At 36.2% G+C, this 20,732-nt stretch overlaps 1 protein-coding gene across 25 annotated transcripts in view; it reads right to left on the reverse strand.

Annotated features, from left to right (window-relative positions):
- The window catches only part of ABI3BP (ABI family member 3 binding protein), a 457,010-nt gene that overhangs the window by 104,555 nt on the left and 331,723 nt on the right, over positions 1-20,732 (reverse strand). For 18 of the 25 annotated variants that reach the window (XM_060098691.1, XM_060098690.1, XM_060098698.1 and 15 more), the window contains 8 exons: positions 20,181-20,252; positions 19,613-19,687; positions 8,566-8,631; positions 7,333-7,407; positions 6,702-6,776; positions 5,647-5,721; positions 4,450-4,521; positions 3,594-3,668 (listed from right to left, as the gene is read on the reverse strand). In XM_060098691.1, coding sequence (XP_059954674.1) covers positions 3,594-3,668; positions 4,450-4,521; positions 5,647-5,721; positions 6,702-6,776; positions 7,333-7,407; positions 8,566-8,631; positions 19,613-19,687; positions 20,181-20,252 — 585 coding nt within the window. The remainder of the gene's footprint in view (positions 1-3,593; positions 3,669-4,449; positions 4,522-5,646; positions 5,722-6,701; positions 6,777-7,332; positions 7,408-8,565; positions 8,632-19,612; positions 19,688-20,180; positions 20,253-20,732) is intronic. The other 7 variants (XM_060098713.1, XM_060098712.1, XM_060098703.1 and 4 more) reach the window with 5 other exon arrangements.

Below are 20,732 nucleotides of genomic sequence, written 5' to 3' on the forward strand. Positions count from 1 at the left end.
ATAAATATTCTGACAGATAAATTCTCCAATGCCATTCAGATTGGCAGTAAGTAAATTATACCTCATGCTGAATATAGTTTGGTTACAAAGTCTATTTGGGTTTTTTAAAAGAAGATCATCCAATAGAGGTTTCCTATTCTGTAGAACAAAAAGAATTCTTTTCTTTCAAGAAGAAAATAAAAAAGGAAATCAATTGTTGAAATACAAAAAAAGTGAAGATTCTTTGACTTTTTTTTTCTTACAGAAAGAAACCAATTAATATGGCACCTACTGACCAGCTTAACAGAACTTAAATAATTTTGAACTTATGTATTCCTTATATTACATTTACCAGGAGTTATCTCTGATATTTCTGGACTAGGGGGTATGGAAAGTTTGGGGGAAGCATGTAATGAATCTTTAGCAACTAAAAAAGAAAATATAATAATAAATAATTCGGATAGAGAATCTTCATTTATTCTGAAAACAATGCATAATAGCACAACGTGTTACTGAAACGTAGCATCATTCATTAGAATGTCTATGGCCAAAAAAAGAATTCTGATTTCTCAAGAACTTGTCAGAAATAGATTATAACAGATGAATGGCAGAGCTGCAGTGATGTATGAGATAGAAGTACACTAGGCAAAGTAAAAAAATGTGTGTGTGGGAGGGGAGGGGGCATGGCTAAATGTCAAAGTCTACAGGAGAAAGGGAAAATAAATAGTAGATATCAGTAATTAAATATAATAAATATCAAAAAGCATTCACATCTGAAAATAACAAAAACAAAAATTCTCTTGAAACTTTGAGGTTGTAATTCAGGTTTTAATTTCTACAAAGTTGCCTTCTAAAAGTGTGAAAAAGTAAGATTTGGTACTTGTAGTATCTTTTAGCTTTCACAAAGATCAAAGAATGCTGTCTTTTGAATTTTATAAAGAAAAATCAGCATTTTTCAGTTCCTGAGACTGAGGCCAAATAGGTATGGAGCCCCATCAATTAAGCTTCCAATTCACCTGAATATAAAAATATTAAAGTCAGTGTTTATTAAAAGTAAATACATCTTCTGATAAGACTTCCTCTATTTCATAGCCTTAAGGTATTACCGATAAAGGTACAAAAATGTTCCATAAAAAAGCTGAGTGGCATGCAAATAACTACACCATTCACCTCAGCACAAAACAAAGAAAACTAAAACCCTCTCATGGATTTGTGGTTAGCAATGAGTACAATTTACTATTCTGTCCATCGTGTCAGAGAAATGCATACAACAAACAGCTGTAATCGGAGGTCTCTCCCTTTTTTTCAGATCGTTAAAAGCTTGAAGAGCCAAATGTCATTACAATCTTAATAATTAACTAATTCTTATTGGATGAGGCAGACAAGTTGGGACATGGTAGATGGCTGGGATTTTCAAGAAAGCGCTGGATTCTGCTTATAAAACAAACCAAAACCAATGTGGGTTTTTACTCATTAGCTTAACCACAAAGGAAAACCAAAGGAAAAGCAGCCTGTATGGAAAGTGACACAGAAAAACAGGAGAGTGTGAGGAGAGGGCTGAGAAAGGCAATGAATGACTCAAATCAAAAAGCTTTTGGTGGCTTATTTGCTCTCTTGAACCTTGGCAAGAAAAGAAGTGTTTAGCAGAGCTATAGTGGTGGTTGCCATAAAATAAATACATTTTAAAAAGCTAAAACCCAAGCAATGGTTTATAGAGAACCAGTCATCACTCTGTGTTGCCTCAGGCCACTCAAAGTCAACCTGAGTTAGCTTAAGTTTAGGCACAGATTCTGAAGTGGTGATACTTGCTGTTAGGGGAAAAGTGTGGCTATTCTTAGGTGATTAGAAGGTAGAAATCAAAGGAATATAAACCCATTAGCTTCCAAATAATTTCCCCCATTTTAAAGGGAAATGTCAAATTAAGAAATCTCTTTGCTCAAATACCTTAGAGTGATAAGAACACACTCTCCCACCTTGATTTGTATTCATGAATTTCCTCTCAGAAACCTTTTATTCCCCTAGGAACCACTAAAAGTAATTATATAGCTTATCATGAATAAATGGTAATAAACATTTGGAGACATTTTTTGATGTTTTCAAATTTTACCTTGTAACAACAGAAATAATTAGATTGGAAAAACATTTACTTAAAGTTGGTGACCCCAAATGTCAGGGGGTGGTGGTGGGATGAATTGGGAGATTGGGATTGACATATATACACTAATATGTATAAAATGGATAACTAATAAGAACCTGCTGTATAAAAAAATAAAATTCAAAAAAAATAAATAAGAAGTTGGTGACCCAAACATAGAGTAATATTTCTCGATCTGCTTGGTAATAGGTCCCTATTCAAAATACAGCTTAAATGTAAGAGTTACTACCTTATTCTAAAGTCCTCTGGGCATAATTTTAAAATAAATGTACATGAAATCCTTCTCTCAGATAGCTGACTGTCAGAGTTCTATGGTTTACACTGTTAGGGCTCTTGAGTTTTATTAGCTATGCTTTTTTCTCCTAATAACCTCTCTGAGTTAGAATACTTCATTCCATTTCTCTGATTTGGAGACCTCACCCCTGGTCACAGCATCAACTATACTCCCTTTGCCTAATCCATAATTTCCTTCCCTCTGATACCTACAACACCTGGAAATCTCACTGCCTCTTTAAAAGGAGTCATGGGAATTCTCTCTCTGAGCAGTTACCCTTTTCTTCCTTACCCATGTCTTTGCAAAAAACAAATCATGCCCACTTAAGCAGAAAACCTCTTGCTTTAATAATCCTACCTTGTAAATACACATTAATGAAAAATCCATATTACAGTGAGAAATATATTCTTCCTAGAGCTAAGGGGTTAAAGTTTAGATGAAAATAATGAGTTGTGATGAAGTTCCCCATATACAATCTCATAAATCAACATTTCAGACTGTTGTATAGATTCTGGATAGGTGGAAAAAACAATTTGATCATTTAACATGTCCTGCAATCCTTGTGCAGGGAATTGTCTCTGTTTTTAATTACATACACAGAATAACCCCTCCCTGCAAAAAAAGAAGAAAAAAAAAAAGCCTCTTTTCTTCAGCAAAACATCATTAATGTCTCCTGAGAAGTAAACAGAAGTCAGTGTTCGGAAATCAGACCCAATTTAGAAAGAAGCCATAGAACATTAGGAAAATACAACCATTGCTAGTCATGCAGCCTGAGAACTGAGAAGGCCCCAAACAAGGCAGAGTTCTTAGGGGATGGAAAGACTTCTCCACTTCTCAGCTGAAAGGCTACTGTTTAGTGTGATCTTAATTCCAATCAACTTTGGCACTGGAAACTATTTCATAGTCCTAGACAAGGGAGTCCTCAATCCTTCCCACCACTCTATTTCTGTGTTTTCTCTGTGATGGTCATGAACATAATGAAACACCACACAGCTCAGAGAGATGCTATGATAATATCAGAGGAGTTGGCTATAAATGACATCATTTCATCTCAGTTTCACTCTTTTCATGGAAAGTTGTATCAAATACCAAGATGCAAATCAGTAGTTCTTGCTCCAAAGAGTGGCATAAAATAATTTTTCAACCCTACTTTTGGAATATCAAAATAAAGCTCAGGGTAATTACCAGGTTTGGTGTGTGGCACTTCTGGACTGAGAGGGATTTTAGGTTTCAAAGAAATAAACTGTGTTTTACTGGGAGCTGGAAAAATAAAGAAACAAAATAATCAACAAATCAATAATTAGGCATTTCAGTGTCTAAAACCGCAAAAGGAAAACCTATACCTCAAGTGCTATAAACCCATCATCTTGGATGATTTTGGATTCTATTAAAATAATATTTCACAGAGCACCATTTAATGAAAATACGGTAATAAATTTTCATCTTTTTGGAAAAGAATTTCAAGAGAAATAGCATTGTCATTAGTCACCACAACTACCCAAAGACAGTGATTTTAACCCATGATTAGAAAACCAAAATCAGCGTACTGATTTTGCACCTTATTTCACATTTCTCAGCCACATCTAAATCTTTAAGCACCAGAAAAGAGAAATGTTTTAAAATTAATATTTACTGATAGGTATAATGCTATGATCTATGGCATAAAGAAATTTTACTAATGCCATAACAGAAAGTTGTTTTTCCAAATGAAGTTGAACTTGAGGGCCTTACTCAAAAAAATGGAGAACTGTGTATAAGACGCAGCTTTAAAAACAATGGTTGCATAGAAGATGAGAAATCATCAGTGGTTTAACGGCTCTCCAAGGTACAGGATGATGTCTAAATGCTGAGTTCACATCAACCACCACGTGGCCAGCTATCCAAAACCATGAAAGTCATGGAGTTGATGTGCACTATGAGATAATTTAGTACTGCTGAAATGATCCAATTAGAACAGTGATTGAGACATTACATAAAAGCTGGCATACTGGACTTTCCGTGGTGAAATGAAGTAACATATTTACTAAGGACATATTGTTACCCAGTGTTGTCCGTGTAGGTTCAGGGCTTTTAGAAATTTTAGATGTAATTGTTCCAGGACTTGTGGTTCTTTCTGGTGGTGGAAAGGAAAAAAAAAAAAAATTAAAATATTCTAGAGACAATAAAAAAAAAAACAATCCTCCAAAGAGGAACTGAATGACCCTTTTAAAATCCTGTCATATTTAGTCAGTGTTTACAAAGTATGCAGTGAGTAAAAGTTTGGGGAAAGAATTTTAAAATTCAGTCATAATAGTATAGCTATAAAAAAAAATTGTAATAAGCAATGGAATAATCAAAGCCTGGTTTGTTGAGCATGATTCTGAGTGTACTCTTTGACAATGAAGACTATCACATCCAGGTTGATAAACTACCTTTACCTCAAACTCTGTGCCATAATATATGTTGTTCCCCTCTCCTTTTCCTCTAAACCCTACACATATTCTGAGGCTTACATCCTCAACTCTAACTTTCTTTTTCTGAGCTTCCACACAGTATTATAGTTTCACAAGCAGGTTGTATAATCTTACATTGCTCTCATTGTTCATGATATAATCTTAAAAAAAAATTACAAGCAATTGGAAAGCCAGAGTCATGTCCTCTGCATCTCAGCCATCGTCCTAGTGCCAAACTGAAAACATAGTAGTAGGCAACGAAAACGGGAACTGTCTGCCTAATAACACTTAAACTTAGATGCATGCCAGGAAAATAAATTACAGGATAAATCACTGTGACAGTAGGACTTGTTTCTATGTTTATACCAAAATTTGCATGCAAGAACATCAGTCACTAAAATTGATCTAACAAGAAACAGCAGCATATTACTTAGAAATGTGGAGGTAAATACAAAAGAAACATGCTAAAGAATTGGAGAATGGGTCTCAAGGGTAGAATAGGGTAGGGCAGTAGACTCCTCTTGTTCAATCTAAGCCTCGTAGTACTTAAAAAAAAAATCTTTACGTATTACTTTGATTAAAGAAGAGTATTTCCCAGAAAAAAAGAACATCATTCACATAATTTTCAATTAAGATCTTATTGAAAATGTTTGATCCTTGTTATTTTGCATTAATTATTCATCTTCAGTCAATTCCAAATTTTACAGAGAATGTTTAATCTATAGAATTGTTTTCTTTTTATAAGTAGATGGACATTATCTATTTGGAATTAAATATCCTGAAAGGTTAAAGAGACAGTTATTTACCAGGTTTAGTTCTTGGTGTTTTGGGCCTGAAGCGTCGCTTAGGTGTAGAAGGGACAGATGTAGTTTGCAGGGGAGCTGAAAGAAGATTTAATGCAGCTTTGATAAATGGTATTTCCCAGGGGTCAATCATGTTGTAACTGTAAACTTGTAAACTTCCTGAGGGCAAGAACTGCTTTTTATTTCTTTGTATCCCTAAAATGCCCAGCACTGTGTTTTATACACAGTAGGTGCTCAATGAGTAAGTGTTGATTGAGTCAAAAGAAATTAAATGTCTATATGAGAATTGAAGGTACATTGTTCACTTAACTGTACTGGAAAGGGAGGACCCTTGTGGGATTTAAGAACACAAGGTACAGTTAAGAACTCAAAAGGTGATTTACCGAACAGCACGGGAGAAGCACAAATATTTGAGATTTAGAGAATGGAAGGTTCAGAGCTTCTTTAATTCTACATCTCACTACTAACCTCCCCAGGAGTTAACTAACTTCATTATTCCAATAACTTTCTATTATAGAATATATGTTGTTTTACTCTCTTATTCATCTTTCTTTATCGTATCCAGGATTGCAGAGCCTACTTGGTGCTCTGTATACTTAGGCTACCTTGAGAAAAATAGTCTGACCAAGTGGTATCTAAATATGCTAATTGAAGGGAATGTATTTTAAAATAATTATTATCTATAATTTTGCTGCTATTTTCCTGTGGCAAATTTGAAAGAAGTATAGGGAATAACAAGAAGAAAGGGAATAATACTTCAAAATAATGTTTGCAAAGATTGAATTTTTATGTCATACACCTGAAACTAATATAATGTTATCTATTAATTTTACCTCAATTAAAAAAATACAGAGATACTAAGATTATGAAAATTCTTCGAGGATTATCACAAGGCTAAGTAGAACAGATAACCCAGTTCTTTGAAGAATTTCATGGTAGAGAATGAAGGGAAATGTTTACTACTGAAAATATTCTGAAAAGGCCAACACATGACTGATTCTTTTTGTCACTTTATCCATTCTTTCAAAGTACACAACTATACAGATATCATTAGTTACCAGGTGTTGTAGGTTGCATTTCAGGACTGGTAAAGATTTCCAGTTTTTGAGGAACGAATGGTGTTTCACTCGGAGCTGAAAACACAAACACCCCATCCCACCAAATAATTCCAGTTAAAATGAGGTATTTTAAGAGTTTCAGCATGCTTTTAGATGGTGTTACAAAGCACATGCTACAAGGACATGATTAAGGATGAAAAATGCATGAATGTTGTCTTGAAAGCTGGTGGATGGAATGATAATTTAAAGTGGAGAAAAGGTCAGAATGAAATTGTTCAGTAGCTGACTCCAGGCAGACTCAATGCATGGAAGAGAGGTGATACAGGCCACAAACACACGAGATGGGAAGATATGGATGATGAAGATGTCCATGCAGTTTTCAAAGCTTTTCATTCCTTTAAGGATGGAAAAAATATCATCTATTACAGTTTAAAAAGAAAAAAGAGAGAGAGAGTCCAAAATGGAACATAAGATGCCTGCATTACAGGAAAAAATATATATTATATTCAGAAATAGGAAAGAAATAAATGATTAGATGTGATGGAATTAAATGGTCATTTGGAAGAAAGGCATTTACATGAATTTTCTTTCGATGGAAAACAAAGCACAATTTTTCTGTTAAAAACATTACCCAGTGTTGCCCTTGGCTGTTCAAGAGTTCTAGAAGTTTTAGATGGGACAGAATCCAGAAATGGATCGCTTGTTGCTGTTGGAATAAATGTCAACATTTTTAAAAGCAGTAGAGGGCCCCAGGAATAAAATACAAATTCCAGAGTAATAAATTATGCCTCAGGTGGGGAAAAATATCAAGAGCACTTGAGAGATTGCTGACCAACATTTTAAAAGTAGTGATTCATTAGGAGTTGAAGATGAGCTCATTTTTAAAAACATGCAAACTTCAAATGTTAAACCATGATAAAACAATGTTTCATATATTGAACTGTTTTCAAGTGGTTTTTCTGGTTCCTTCCCTCTGTTTCTTAAACTGCTAGCTGAATCTACTCTTAGCATTCTATTTCATTTCTTAAAATTTTCTGCTGCTGTTTAAAATTATTTGCCTTTATTTATCATGGCACCAATAGAGCTAAGATAAGGCTATACACACACACACAAATACCAGACATACGTCTTTGTGTGGCAGAGACCAGTATTATTTACTTTGAATCTCCTGCAGTACCTAGTTTAGTAAGTGCTCAGTAAATACTTGCTAGAAGGAACTATTGGACTGAATTAAACTCACTGTAGATAGATCAGTAAGTGAATGCCAAAGATTAGACCCAGCTGAACTTCTATAGACAAATGAGTGACATGATTGCTCTAGAGACGGATTTCTCACCTTGGCACTATTGCCCTTTAGGACTGGATGACTCTTTAGTGTGGGAGCTGTCCTGTGCATTGCAGGGGTTTAGCAGCATCCCTGGCCTCTACCCACTAGATGTCAGTAATACCTTCCCAGGATACCAAAAGTATATCTAGCTATGGCCGAATGTTTCCTCAGGGGGAAGGGAGCAAAATCACCCCCACTGGAGAACCACTACACCAGGGAAAACTAAGAATCTACAAGCTTTTTAGAATGACTCTGAACAACAGAGAGATAGGCCATTATTTTTACTGTGCCTCAGTGGCAACCTAATCTATCTGCATCTCCCACATGTGGCAGAGTTTATTTACTGATGGATGTGAAGAAATAATCGTTCAGTGGGAGAGGTGGGTAGAATTCATCTCCCTGACACAGATTGTCATGTCTCTCCTGTGGAGCTCTAGAGAGCGCACCTTTTCATTCTGCAAAAATGAAAGGGAGAACTAGGTGCAGTATTGTCAGAATACCTGGCATCCAAAAAAAGAATTGAGAGGCTGGGTGTACCTGTGTGGGGCTCTGATATTTCAGGCTCATCTGATGTTGTAGGGCTTGAGAAAACATCATAAGTGGCTTTTAAAAGAAAAGGTAAAACAAAAAAGAAGATGTTAATTTTAATTTTAAAAGATTTCATGACATATTTTAATGCTGGCTGAAAGAGGACATTTTCATGTAGGTGTTAGTGAGCTTTGGCTGTGGGCTACTGGTCATGTCAGCAACGTGTAAGCAATCACTAATAGACTTGCCTCTAGTCCTTCTTGCCCTGAACTAAAGGCCTTTATGCAGTGAGCCCTGACACTGACCCCTAGGGTGATGTGAGCATAGTGCTATTTACAAGGAAGTCGTGCCAGCTGTAAATCAAACAGCTTCAAAGAGTACAAACACAAATGAAATCAGATGGCAATTTGAGATTTCCAAAGAAGGAAACAGCAGTCACACTGAGGTAATTTACACAAAGACGACAGCTTGGTCTTTATACTTAGTAAAAGTTACCATCATGATGTCTGGATAGTACTTTACAGTTTGCACAGCACTTTGCAGGTTGCACAGCACTTTATAGTTTGCACAGCGTTTTCTCATATATCAGCTTATTTAACTCTCTTAACATCCCTGAGAAATAGGTGAGGTAGACATTAGCCCCATGTTATAGACAATGGGGTAGTATCTCCATTTTCTAGATGATAAAATTGAGATTCACTGAGGAGAGGACATTTGCTAGTGGTCACGCACTGGGACTGTCAAATTCGACATATTTCCCATTCCATTTGCAGGGCCAGGAATGGCAGAGTTAAGACCAGCCCCTTCCTCCTGTACCATCCTTCCTGCCATTTTACCTAGAGGCAGCTTTCTACATTCCTCCATGGAGCCAAGAGCCCATCTATAATCTAGGTGGGTTTAAAGATAAGTTTTATATTCTACATAAAGAAAAGTAGGGTGACCTTAAAAATACAGGTTGATTTTAATGTAGGGATAATTTTCACGTTCACTTAAGAATTGAATTTGCAAGCAAAAACAGCATCAAAATTAGAAAGTTCCCATTTCTGTACTAAGAGCCGTCGCCATGGTAACGAGAGGTATAGAGGAAGGAAGCATGAACTGTCAGGAGGCAGGTGTCACTTCCCTTGCCCACTGAAAATGGCTGCACAGAAATAAACGATAAAGGCAGGAGCTCATGGGAAAATTTACACATTGGGGTTACTTGTAATTTAGTGACAATGTAATGATACTGAACCGTTGCTAGTTGAAGCTGTAGGGAAGCTAAGATCAGACCATGCAACACAGTCTGATATGCAGAGAGGGTAATTATATTGCACTGCATACAAAAGAGGCAGGAAATATATTTCAGGTTGTGAAGGTGAATCTACTGCTTTGCAAAATCTTCAAAAACAGAAAGAATATTATGAGTTAAAATATGCAAATATCCCAAGAATAAATTTATTACCTGACAATGTAAAGTTTTCTTTAGTCTAGCTACAGTTTTAAAGGGTTAGATAAGAATGACTCATTTTTTAAAGGACAAAAACGTTGGCAGCTGCTGATCTTAGGTTCACTTTAAGCCAATTTCAAATCATGGATCCAGCAAAGTCAGCTTGCTCTAACTACTAGACAAATCAGGAAAATTTAACAACTTGTATTTAAACCCCTTGTACTAGGTAAGAAATTGTCAATTAATAGCTGACTTATTTATATTTTATATTGTTGCTTTTGAAAAACACCATACTGTCTTTATGTTATCCTAACTCCCAAATTTCCCTTCCATCTAGTGACATTGGACCAACTTTCTTATATTCTTGTACTCTATTCTAAGAGATGATATTTATTCACCCTCTTTCTACTTCTTTTCCATATTAACAAGGCCCTTCCATCCTGGAGGTTCCAAGCCAGGCCTCCATCTTCCCTCAAGTTATTCCCAGAAGACACTGTCCTGGGGAAAGAAGCCCTCCTTCCATCATCCTCTGGCAACTGTGACTCACGTCTGAAATTTCCCAACTGTCAGGGACCTCTTACTTCCAAACATTTTCTCAAATATAATTAAGATTAAAATCACATGTTTGCCAGTAGGTTTGGTCCCTGATATTTCTATTTCTGGAGTTTCTGATAGCTGAGTGCTAAAAACACAAAAACACCACTTGCTGGAAGTTTTATGTTGTTTGGGCAGCTCTGAGAAGCACACTACTACCTCATTTCATGGGTTAAACAAGAGTTTTTGACTCTGAAGTAATGGATGTAAGAGGATAGGACAGGGCGGAAACTGGAGTTCTCCAAAAATCAACCACTCTTGACTTCTTTACAAAACTCTTGATACAAACAGATGGAAAGACATACCATGTTCTTGGATTGGAAGAATCAATATTGTGAAAATGACTATACTACCCAAAGCAATCTACAGATTCAATGCAATCCCTGTCAAACTACCAATGGCATTTTTCACAGAATTAGAACAAAAATTTCACAATCTGTATGGAAACACAAAAGACCCCGAATAGCCAAAGCAGTCTTGAGGGAAAAAAACAGAGCTGAAGGAATCAGGCTCCCAAACTTCAGACTAAACTACAAAGCTACAGTAATCAAGACAATATGGTACTGGCACAAAAACAGAAATATAGATCAATGGAACAGGATAGAAAGCCCAGAGATAAACCCACGCACCTATGGTCAACTAATCTATGACAAAGGAGGCAAGGATATACAATGGAGAAAAGACAGTCTCTTCAATAAGTGGTGATGGGAGAACTGGACAGCTACATGTAAAAGAATGAAATTAGAACACTCCTTAACACCATACATAAAAATAAACTCACAATGGATTAGAGGCCTAAATGTAAGACCAGACACTATAAAAATCTTAGAGGAAAACACTCTTTGACATAAATCACAGCAAGATCTTCTTTGGGTTTTGTTTGTTTTTTTTTTTTGCAGTATGCGGGCCTCTCACTGCTGTGGCCTCTCTCGCTGTGGAGCACAGGCTCTGGACGCACAGGCCCAGTGGCCATGGCTCACGGGCCCAGCCGCTCCGCGGCATGCGGGATCCTCCTGGACCGGGGCATGAACCCGCGTCCCCTGCATTGGCAGGCGGACTCCCAACAACTGAGCCACCAGGGAAGCCCACAGCAAGATCTTTCTTGATCCACCTTCTAGAGTAAGGGAAATAAAAACAAAAATAAACAAATGGGACCTAATGACACTTCCAAGCTTTTGCACAGCAGAGGGAACTACAAACAAGACGAAAAGACAACCCTCAGAATGGGAGAAAATATTTGCAAACGAATCAAGAGACAAAGGATTATCTCCAAAATATATAAACAGCTCATGCAGTTCAATATTAAAAAAACAAATAACCCAATCCAAAAATGGGCAGAAGACCTAAATAGACATTTCTCCAAAGAAGACATACAGATGGCCAAGAAGCACATGAAAAGCTGCTCAATGCCACTAATTGCTAGAGAAATGCAAATCAAAATTACAATGAGGTATCACCTCACACCAGCTAGAATGGGCATCATCAGAAAATCTACAAACAACAAATGCTGGAGAGGGTGTGGAGAAAAGGGAACACTCTTGCACTGTTAGTGGGAATGTAAATTGATACAGCCACTATGGAGAACAGTATGGAGTTTCCTTAAAAAACTAAGAATAGAATTACCATATGACCCAGCAATCCCACTACTGGGCTTATATCCAGAGAAAACCATAATTCAAAAAGACACATGCACCTCAATGTTCATTGCAGCTCTATTTACAATAGCCAGGACATGGAAGCAACCTAAATGCCCTTCGACAGATGAATGGATAAAGAAGATGTGGTACATATATACAATGGAATATTACTCAGCCATAAAAAGGAACAAAATTGGGTCATTTGTAGAGATGTGGATGGATCTAGAGACTGTCATACAGAGTGAAGTAAGTCAGAAAGAGAAAAACAAATATCGTATATTAATGCATATATGTGGAACCTAGAAAAATGGTACAGATGAACCGGTTTGCAGGGCCGAAATTGAGACACAGATGCAGAGAACAAACGTATGGACACCAAGGGGGGAAAGTAGTGGGGGGAGGGGTGGTGGTGTGATGAATTGGGAGATTGGGATTGACCTATATACACCAACATGTATAAAATGGATAACTAATAAAAACCTGCTGTATAAAAAAATAAATAAAATTAAAAAAAAACCCAAACAAAAACTCCCACAAAACTCTTGTAAATATACTTCTTTTTATACCGGAATGAAACACAGGAAATGCTTAGGTATCCCTGGTTTTTAAAGGGCTTCTCCAGCTATAAAATTGATAAATAGCTAAGAGGGGTAAACCCTTCTATTTTTTAGACTCTACATGCCATCATGCATTATTGTTTAGAGGCAAACATCTTCTGTCACCAAAGTTTACTTTAGTGGGTGACATTCTCCAGCCATTTGTCATTAAGTCTCGCATTCACAGAATATAAATGAGACCAAAATTTGTAGGAGAAGTCTAAGGCTAGTAAAATACGCAGTTCAATTCAAAGGCTATAAAAAGCAATTTTAGTTTCTTTCAAAAAACAGTAATGGCTTATAATCATGATAACTAAATTTTATTTTTATATTTTTCAGAGAAAAATATGCACACTACAATTTTCTCATTTGTTTATAACTTCCTAAAACTACATTGCTAAATTATGTTTGGTTGTACATTGTATTTTTACTTTAAAAAAACTGATTAGATGCAAATTCCATAATAAAAATACTTTGATATTGCTCTGGAAACATATGATGGCACACAGACAAGGCCTTTACAATGATCAAGAATTCTTCAATTTATCTTATTCAAATTCCATGAATATTAAGAACTATGTGAAAGAGTTTTTTGTTGGACTGTTTCTAAATTTATTATTTTTTTATTGACATATAGTTGATTTAAAATGTGTTAGCTTCTGGTATATAGCAAAGTAATTCAGATATATATGTATATACATATATATGTATATACATATATATGTATTTTTTCAGATTCTTTTCCCTTATAGGCTTTTTTTTTTTTTTTTTTTGCGGTACGCGGGCCTCTCATTGTTGTGGCCTCTCCTGTTGCAGAGCACAGGCTCCAGAGGCGCAGGCTCAGCAGCCATGGTTCACGGGCCCAGCCGCTCCACCGCATGTGGGATCTTCCCGGACCAGGGCATGAACCCGTGTCCCCTCCATCGGCAGGTGGACTCTCAACCACTGCGCCACCAGGGAAGCCCTAGTTTGTTTTTTTTAAACATCTTTATTGGAGTATAATTGCTTTATAATGGTGTGTTAGTTTCTGCTTTATAACAAAGTGAATCAGCTATACATATACATATGTTCCCATATCTCCTCCCTCTTGCATCTCCCTCCCACCCTCCCTTATAGTTTATTACAAGATATTGAATATAGTTCCCTGTGCTATACAGTAGGACCTTGTTGTTTAACTCTTTTATATATAGTAGTTTCTATCTGCTAATCCCAAACTCCTAATTTATCCCTCCTCACCCCCTTTCCCCTTTGTTAACCGTAAGTTTGTTTTCTATGTCTGTAAGTCCGTTTCTGTTCTGTAAATAAGTTCATTTGTATCATTTTTTAGAGTCCATATATAAGTAGTATCATATGATATTTGTCTTTCCGTGTCTGACTTACTCCACTTAGTATGATAATCTCTAGGTTCATCTATGTTGCTACAATGGCATTATTCCATCTTTTTTTTATGGTTGAATAATATTCGACTGCATATGTATAAAGACTCCTTTTAAAACATAAATTCTTAGGTGAAAGACCTCGTGACCTCATTAGGATAGAAATTGTGCCTGTCATGCTCTTTATGGACTTCAAGGTTTACCCCAGAGCCTTGTACATGGGAAGACTCAATGGAATTAATCGGCAAGATTTCCATTACAATGAACAAATAACAATGAGTTTGACAGTTGGGTAGTTTATGCTCTTAGTAAGGATAGATGAGAATAAATGAACAGATCCTTTAATTATTTTATAACACACATATGTGTGCACACAAATCTCTCCCTCTACTACACAATTACCTGCCATATGCTTGTGTGGCCACACCTTGCCATGGAAATAGAATCCTAAACACACATATAAAGACACAAGGGGAAAATACAACAGGACCATCAATAAGTAGCTGGATGAGAAAAGCATTTATAAACACCACACACAGAGTTCTCAGTACCATTTAAATAAGTACATAAAGCTCTCTTCATTTCATGGAAAAATAAAATACTTTTCTGGTTGGCCTTGAAATTTGTGAATATATTGCCTGCAAGAAAATCCTCATGAAGCAAAACCAAAGGCTGTGGCTGTAAATTTCTAAGAGGCCACTGTAAATCTGTAAACCATCTGGTATACTTAAATTCTATTTTCCTGATCTCAAAGCATCAACACCACCATTTATTCCTATTTTTTCTCCTCTCTAGGGCTTAATTCAGTCCGGTGGGCCAGATCTATGCTAATCAACACCTCATAGGAAGACAATAAGGTCCAAATGTAGAGTTCAACCACTGTGAGCAAACCACTTGTGGCTGGAACTTTCCAACCAGTATACCACTCCTTAGGCATGCTGATCACTTCAGTTTTCAAGGCTTTAAATAATTTATAGAGCTTAAGTGCATATAGCAATTTATTAAAGTTCTACAAAGTACTGAAAGAATGAAACACTGCAAAATAATCAGTAATGAACTCCTAAAGGGAGCTCCCAAAGTGGATTCTAATGAAAAGACTGAGGCAGACCATCCTCAGTTCTGCCAAGGGAAGTCTCTAAAGATAATTGTTTATTGCTCAAGGGGAAATAATTATGCCAGAAGGAACTGTCATCTTAGTAATAAGTTACTGTACAATTAGAGGGAAAAGTCAGTTTGTCTGGGCATGCTAGGGGAAGAACAGGCTGGAGAGTTTTCTAAGGATGCAAATAAACACACTGCATCATCTTGGGTTATATGAAGAAATCATTTTTTTATTTGATTAAGGTTCAAATCCCTCCTGGTACTAAATGATGATCTTTTAAGGGGATGACCAAGTAAATTAAGGATGCTTAACACTGATAGCATTAGCAAGCCAGAAACAAAACACTGATTTCTATTCTCCTTCTCCAACCATGTTCTACTGGCTACCTTCCAGCAGAACATAAGACCAATTCTATTGCATCATCAGAAAGATTGACTTTTCTGAATGATTGTTATAAGCACGTAAGTATTTCTAAAATATGGCCAACTTTCTTTTGATATAGAATTTATAAATAAGTTTACATTCTAGCATATAGTTAAAGAGCAGATTTTTATAATTTCCTTTCTGTACTTTAAGAAAGGGTGGATTTGCTAAGGAAAGCAAAATCAGTCAATCCTACTTGAACATACTTTAGAGAAGGTTTAAAGAAAGTACAATTCCAAATAATGAGATCACAAAATGCAGCCCTAAACTACTGAAATGATTTCAATATTCGACATGCAAGTTAGAATTGCCACATAGCTTTTTATTGACAAAAGTAATACAGACATCTTTTTAAGAGCATGCGTTCTGATTATTTGATACAGAGTATGAAGTAAATGTGAAAAACAAATCTAGTAAACATTGAAGGAAAATGAGTTTTACAGAAGGTACTGATAAACCATGTTTAATGGTTGATAAAGAAACAAGCAGCCCCTGGTATTCAGGTGCCGGCCAGGCACTCACAGCTAGGCTGTTGTGTTCACCTACGGAACATCGACAATTGAAAAGAACATCAACATCAGACAAGTTCACTTGGTGACAAAGATGGACCAAGACAAAAACAAGACCATTCTGTAACTGTGTGGGACACAAACGCATGAGCACAAAAATTACTGTCCTCATATTCTGGCTAATATCTTTACCAATCACAGCTTTAGTCTTACTCCTCTTTTCTCGCCTTCTAGTTAAGAATTCTTAAGATATTCTGTCACAGATTATTCCCATTTTCAGACAGCATCCAATTCAGAGCAAAGCTTCACTTCCTTAAACACTCCCCAGAATCACCTAACACAAGACTAAATCCCATAACATCCTCTTACTAACAGATCCACAGTTCCTCATGGTCTGCATTCTCCATTGTGACAAAAAGTAAATAAACCTAACTTTGTTCAAATACAGGTGTGTTCCTGGTAGTCTTTGGCTGAAGGTAATTGACATAGTAAATATAGATGCATCGCATGCCAACAGAGAAAACAAAATATGTTCATTTTGCTATAATAGTGTCATTAATACCAGCTGAAATATATCATTTCTTCAAAAGATGTAACAACTAAAAACGAGACCGATGATTTTATGGACTGGCATTCAAGTACTATCTCTGCCTCTCTCTCTTCTTAATTCTCAAATAATTGCATTAGGAAGCCATGTGAGTAACTGGAAAATACAATAATCATATATGCTGAAACTAAATAGGAAATAGAAACTTAGTGCCTGTGTAAATTCACACAAAATCAATTGAGAAACAAAGGCTGAAATGAATAAAAGGGTTGTGTGAATATACCAACTCTTTAAATCACAAGTAACACATTTGATAAATTTTAATTAGAAATTTATCACATTAGGAAGATGCCACAGAACATGTATACAAGAGGTAGATGGAAGTGTTAAAAATACTAGCAGAAACAAGAAATACTTAAGCGCCCACTTTAAGAAACCAATTTTACATTGATTTCAGGCCTCCTGTCCTGTAACTGACCACATTCGATGCTTCTTATCTGTACCATGTAAAGTATTACAGACTACAGTGATAAGGCAGTGCTTCTTAAACTTTAATGCTCATACAAATCACCTGGAGATCTTGTTAAAAAGCAGATCCTGATTCAACAGATTTGAAGTAGAGCCCAAGATTCTGCCTTTCTAACAAGCTCCCTGGTGATGCCAATGCTCTCTCTCCAAACATCATACCAAGTAGCCCAGTCATAACAATTCAGTGTAGTAACGGCAGGCTAGGAAGTTTCTGTGGCTGATGCTTATGACTGCAATCATACCTACTGAACTGTTACAGCCCATGACAGGCCCACACACTTCATCTAGAGATGGCTGGCAGTCGACAGTTTTTGGAAATTCTCTGGCAGCCTAAGGTGGCCCTAGCAGGAGGGAAGCAGCTGAATAATGAAACTGCTTCCTGTGGCATTAGCAACTATTCATACTCCACCCGGCAAAACCAGAATATTCCTTTGCTGTAATTAAGGCAAAAGGAACCTTTCTTTTACTGGGATTTCCAATCTCATCTATCTTCGTCTCTTTGTAACTCTACAACATTCACCTGCAAACATATTTTCCCTACCTCCCAGAGCTTGCTTCAATTCAGGCTTATATATATTTAATATCCTAGGCATTGAAATTTCATAAGTGGTTTCCTGGAGGTTTTGGTCAGTTTGCTCTTAAATAATCATAAACACCAAAAATCTACAGGCTGCTCAAGAGAAACCAGGAAGACCTTATATGCCCCGTGTTTATAGCCCAGAAGCTGAGAGATAAAAGGGACCTAAGTGTTCTACTAACTCAGTGGGCCCCAACAGTCTTTGGTTTGGAAGATGTGATACTTGTAAAGGACATGGGGGTCAGGCCAGCTGGGCCACAGTGCAGCAGATAAACCGTCACACACGCCCACAGACTAGCATTGTTCCACAGTCTGCAGTGCAGCTGTGCCTCTGTGTTAACAGAACTAGAGGCTCAGTATGAAACTCCACCCAGAGCCTGGATTTTAGACTCAGGTGACCTGAATTTTGAAGGTGTTCTTGCACCCACATTGAGTAATGGCACTAGAATTTCAGGGTCAGTGACTTGGGGAATCAAGGCTTAGAAAGACCCAATTTAAGGCTTCTCTGTATTGGCTGACAACTATAACCAACTTATAAGTGTTTTCTCACATGAGTAAACTAGGGAGGACTGTAACAGACATGCTTACTTCATTTGATGCCATCCTTGTATCTTTTGCTAAGATCTGACTCAATTACACTCACCAGAGAAAGGATCATTTGACTAAGATCTATGTGTCTGTAGGCTCATTCTCATCCTTTCTCAAACCAGTCCTGTGCGGGACTCCTTTCTGGAGAATACCACAGAATGGGGGTGTGTTTAACATCATTACATGAACTTCTAACTACATTATACACTAATTATATGTACTCAAAAAAAATCACCACTAGAAGGTTCACAAAATTAAAATACAAATAAGTAAAACAAAAATCATAGAAGTAATCACACAAAATGGTTTGTGAGGTTTTCTTATAATTCTCACATGCTGAATATTTTCTTTAGTTGACCACTAGACATCAAATAAAAGACGTAAATGCAAAAACTCTTTAATTGAGAAAAATCTATTTTTTAAAAAGGAAGCTATTTCACTCAATCAATTTTAGTGTTGGAACACAAGAATTCTCGGGAGAAAAAGCCAATTGCTATAGTTTACAAAAGAGCAAACCAGGATCCAGGAAAGTAGAGAAAAATAGCTAAAATATGTGGTTGGTAGTAAAGCCAGAACTGGAACCAAGGTCCAGTATTAATGCCAAGACCTGTGGTCTTTCCTCTATATCACAATATGTTTACATATTTTAGGACATACTTTATGTTTACATATTTTATTATTTCAGTAATATTTACATATTTTATTATTTCAGTAATAATATCTTGCACAAAGTAAACTCTCAAATGTTCATTGGATATTTTACTGAAAAAGAGGCAAATATCTAACTGCAAGGGAAATATTAAATTCATACTCTTAAATCAGATCACGATGGGATTCTTATTTTTGTTACTGCTCTCATGTCACTAAAGAGATCTCTAGAAATTCAATGAGCCAATTCACAGTTCATCTTCTAGCCAGACTTCCAACTGTATATCCAGACATTAAAACACAGATCTTTAAAACAAATGCAAACGCATTTTGCTTTTGTATTGAAAAAAATGAAATTCATCTAAGCATCAAGAATGGATTATAACTTTACCATTTACTACAAAGTATATGGATAATCAACTAAACAACCTATAAAAATAAAAACGAGAAGTTATTCCATACTGTTGTTCCAATCTATTTTTTAAAAAAAGAATGCAATTACCAGTTTGAGGCAGCAGAATTTTGGAATCTTCAGATATTTTACTTGTAGGCACAATCCATGGCTTTTGACTTGAAGCTACAGCAAAAAAGAAATGGAATTCACTGAGAATTTTTTTGAAAGGATAAAGAGACAGAAATAGGTTGCTGGTGTGGTTAAGTGGCTACCAGTAGCCTGAAATAAAAAACACATACTGATCCAATTAAACATCATCACATATGAAGAAGAAATCAATATATACCCATTTAGAGAGCATTTGAGTAGAGACTAGAAGGAGACTAGAGTTTGGTGTCATACTCTCATCTTTTTGAGGATAGAAAACTAACTAAATGGGCTATATATGGAATTAATAGATTGATAATTGTTACTAAATTTGTAGAAAATCCAATCAGAGAAATAGTTATTTTTGGCTTTTTTTTTTTTTTAAACCAAATCAACCACTTGTTTGGCTGAGTTGACTGAATTCAGCAGTTCATTGAGGTTTGCATAGATAAGATCCAGTAAACGTGTTCTACAGAATTAAGCAATCACCACCCATGTCGTAACACCAGATTTAAGGTGCTGTTATTACCCAAGGTGCCCCCAGGTTTCTCAAAAGGGAAGGGTGTTTTTGCCTGAGGAAATTCTGGAAGAATTTTCGGAGCTGCAATGAAACACAAGAAATGTTATGGCTTGAAGTGGGAGTAAGAGAAAAGGTTTTTAAAATCTCAAGCTTCAAAAACAAAAAACAAACACACAAATGCAAATTATTCAGGTAAGGTAAGGGACTGTTACTAGTATATATTTCTTACTCCTGTGTTTCAATGATGGATAATATAAGACAGCTTCTTTTTCTATTTTGTATAATGAAGCCACTGCATTTGAGGAGTTTGGGTTCTTTTTTTCACCCTTATTAAACTAGTGTCCTAATTTCTTCAGCTATGCGTATGTGTGTTCTCAGATATATTAAGTTTAAACTCAAGTCAAGCACCAAACACATATGAACTAGAAAATGTCTGTCCAATAGTTTTTAAAAATAGAATTTCAGTAACTACATGACTTTATATTTAAGCTCCCCCAACAACTTTTTTGATATTGCACGTAAATTCTAAGAATTCTAAGAAGCAGTCTGCAGAAATATCAT

This window comes from Mesoplodon densirostris, chromosome 5, assembly GCF_025265405.1.
Source record: "Mesoplodon densirostris isolate mMesDen1 chromosome 5, mMesDen1 primary haplotype, whole genome shotgun sequence".
Lineage (NCBI taxonomy): Eukaryota > Metazoa > Chordata > Mammalia > Artiodactyla > Ziphiidae > Mesoplodon > Mesoplodon densirostris.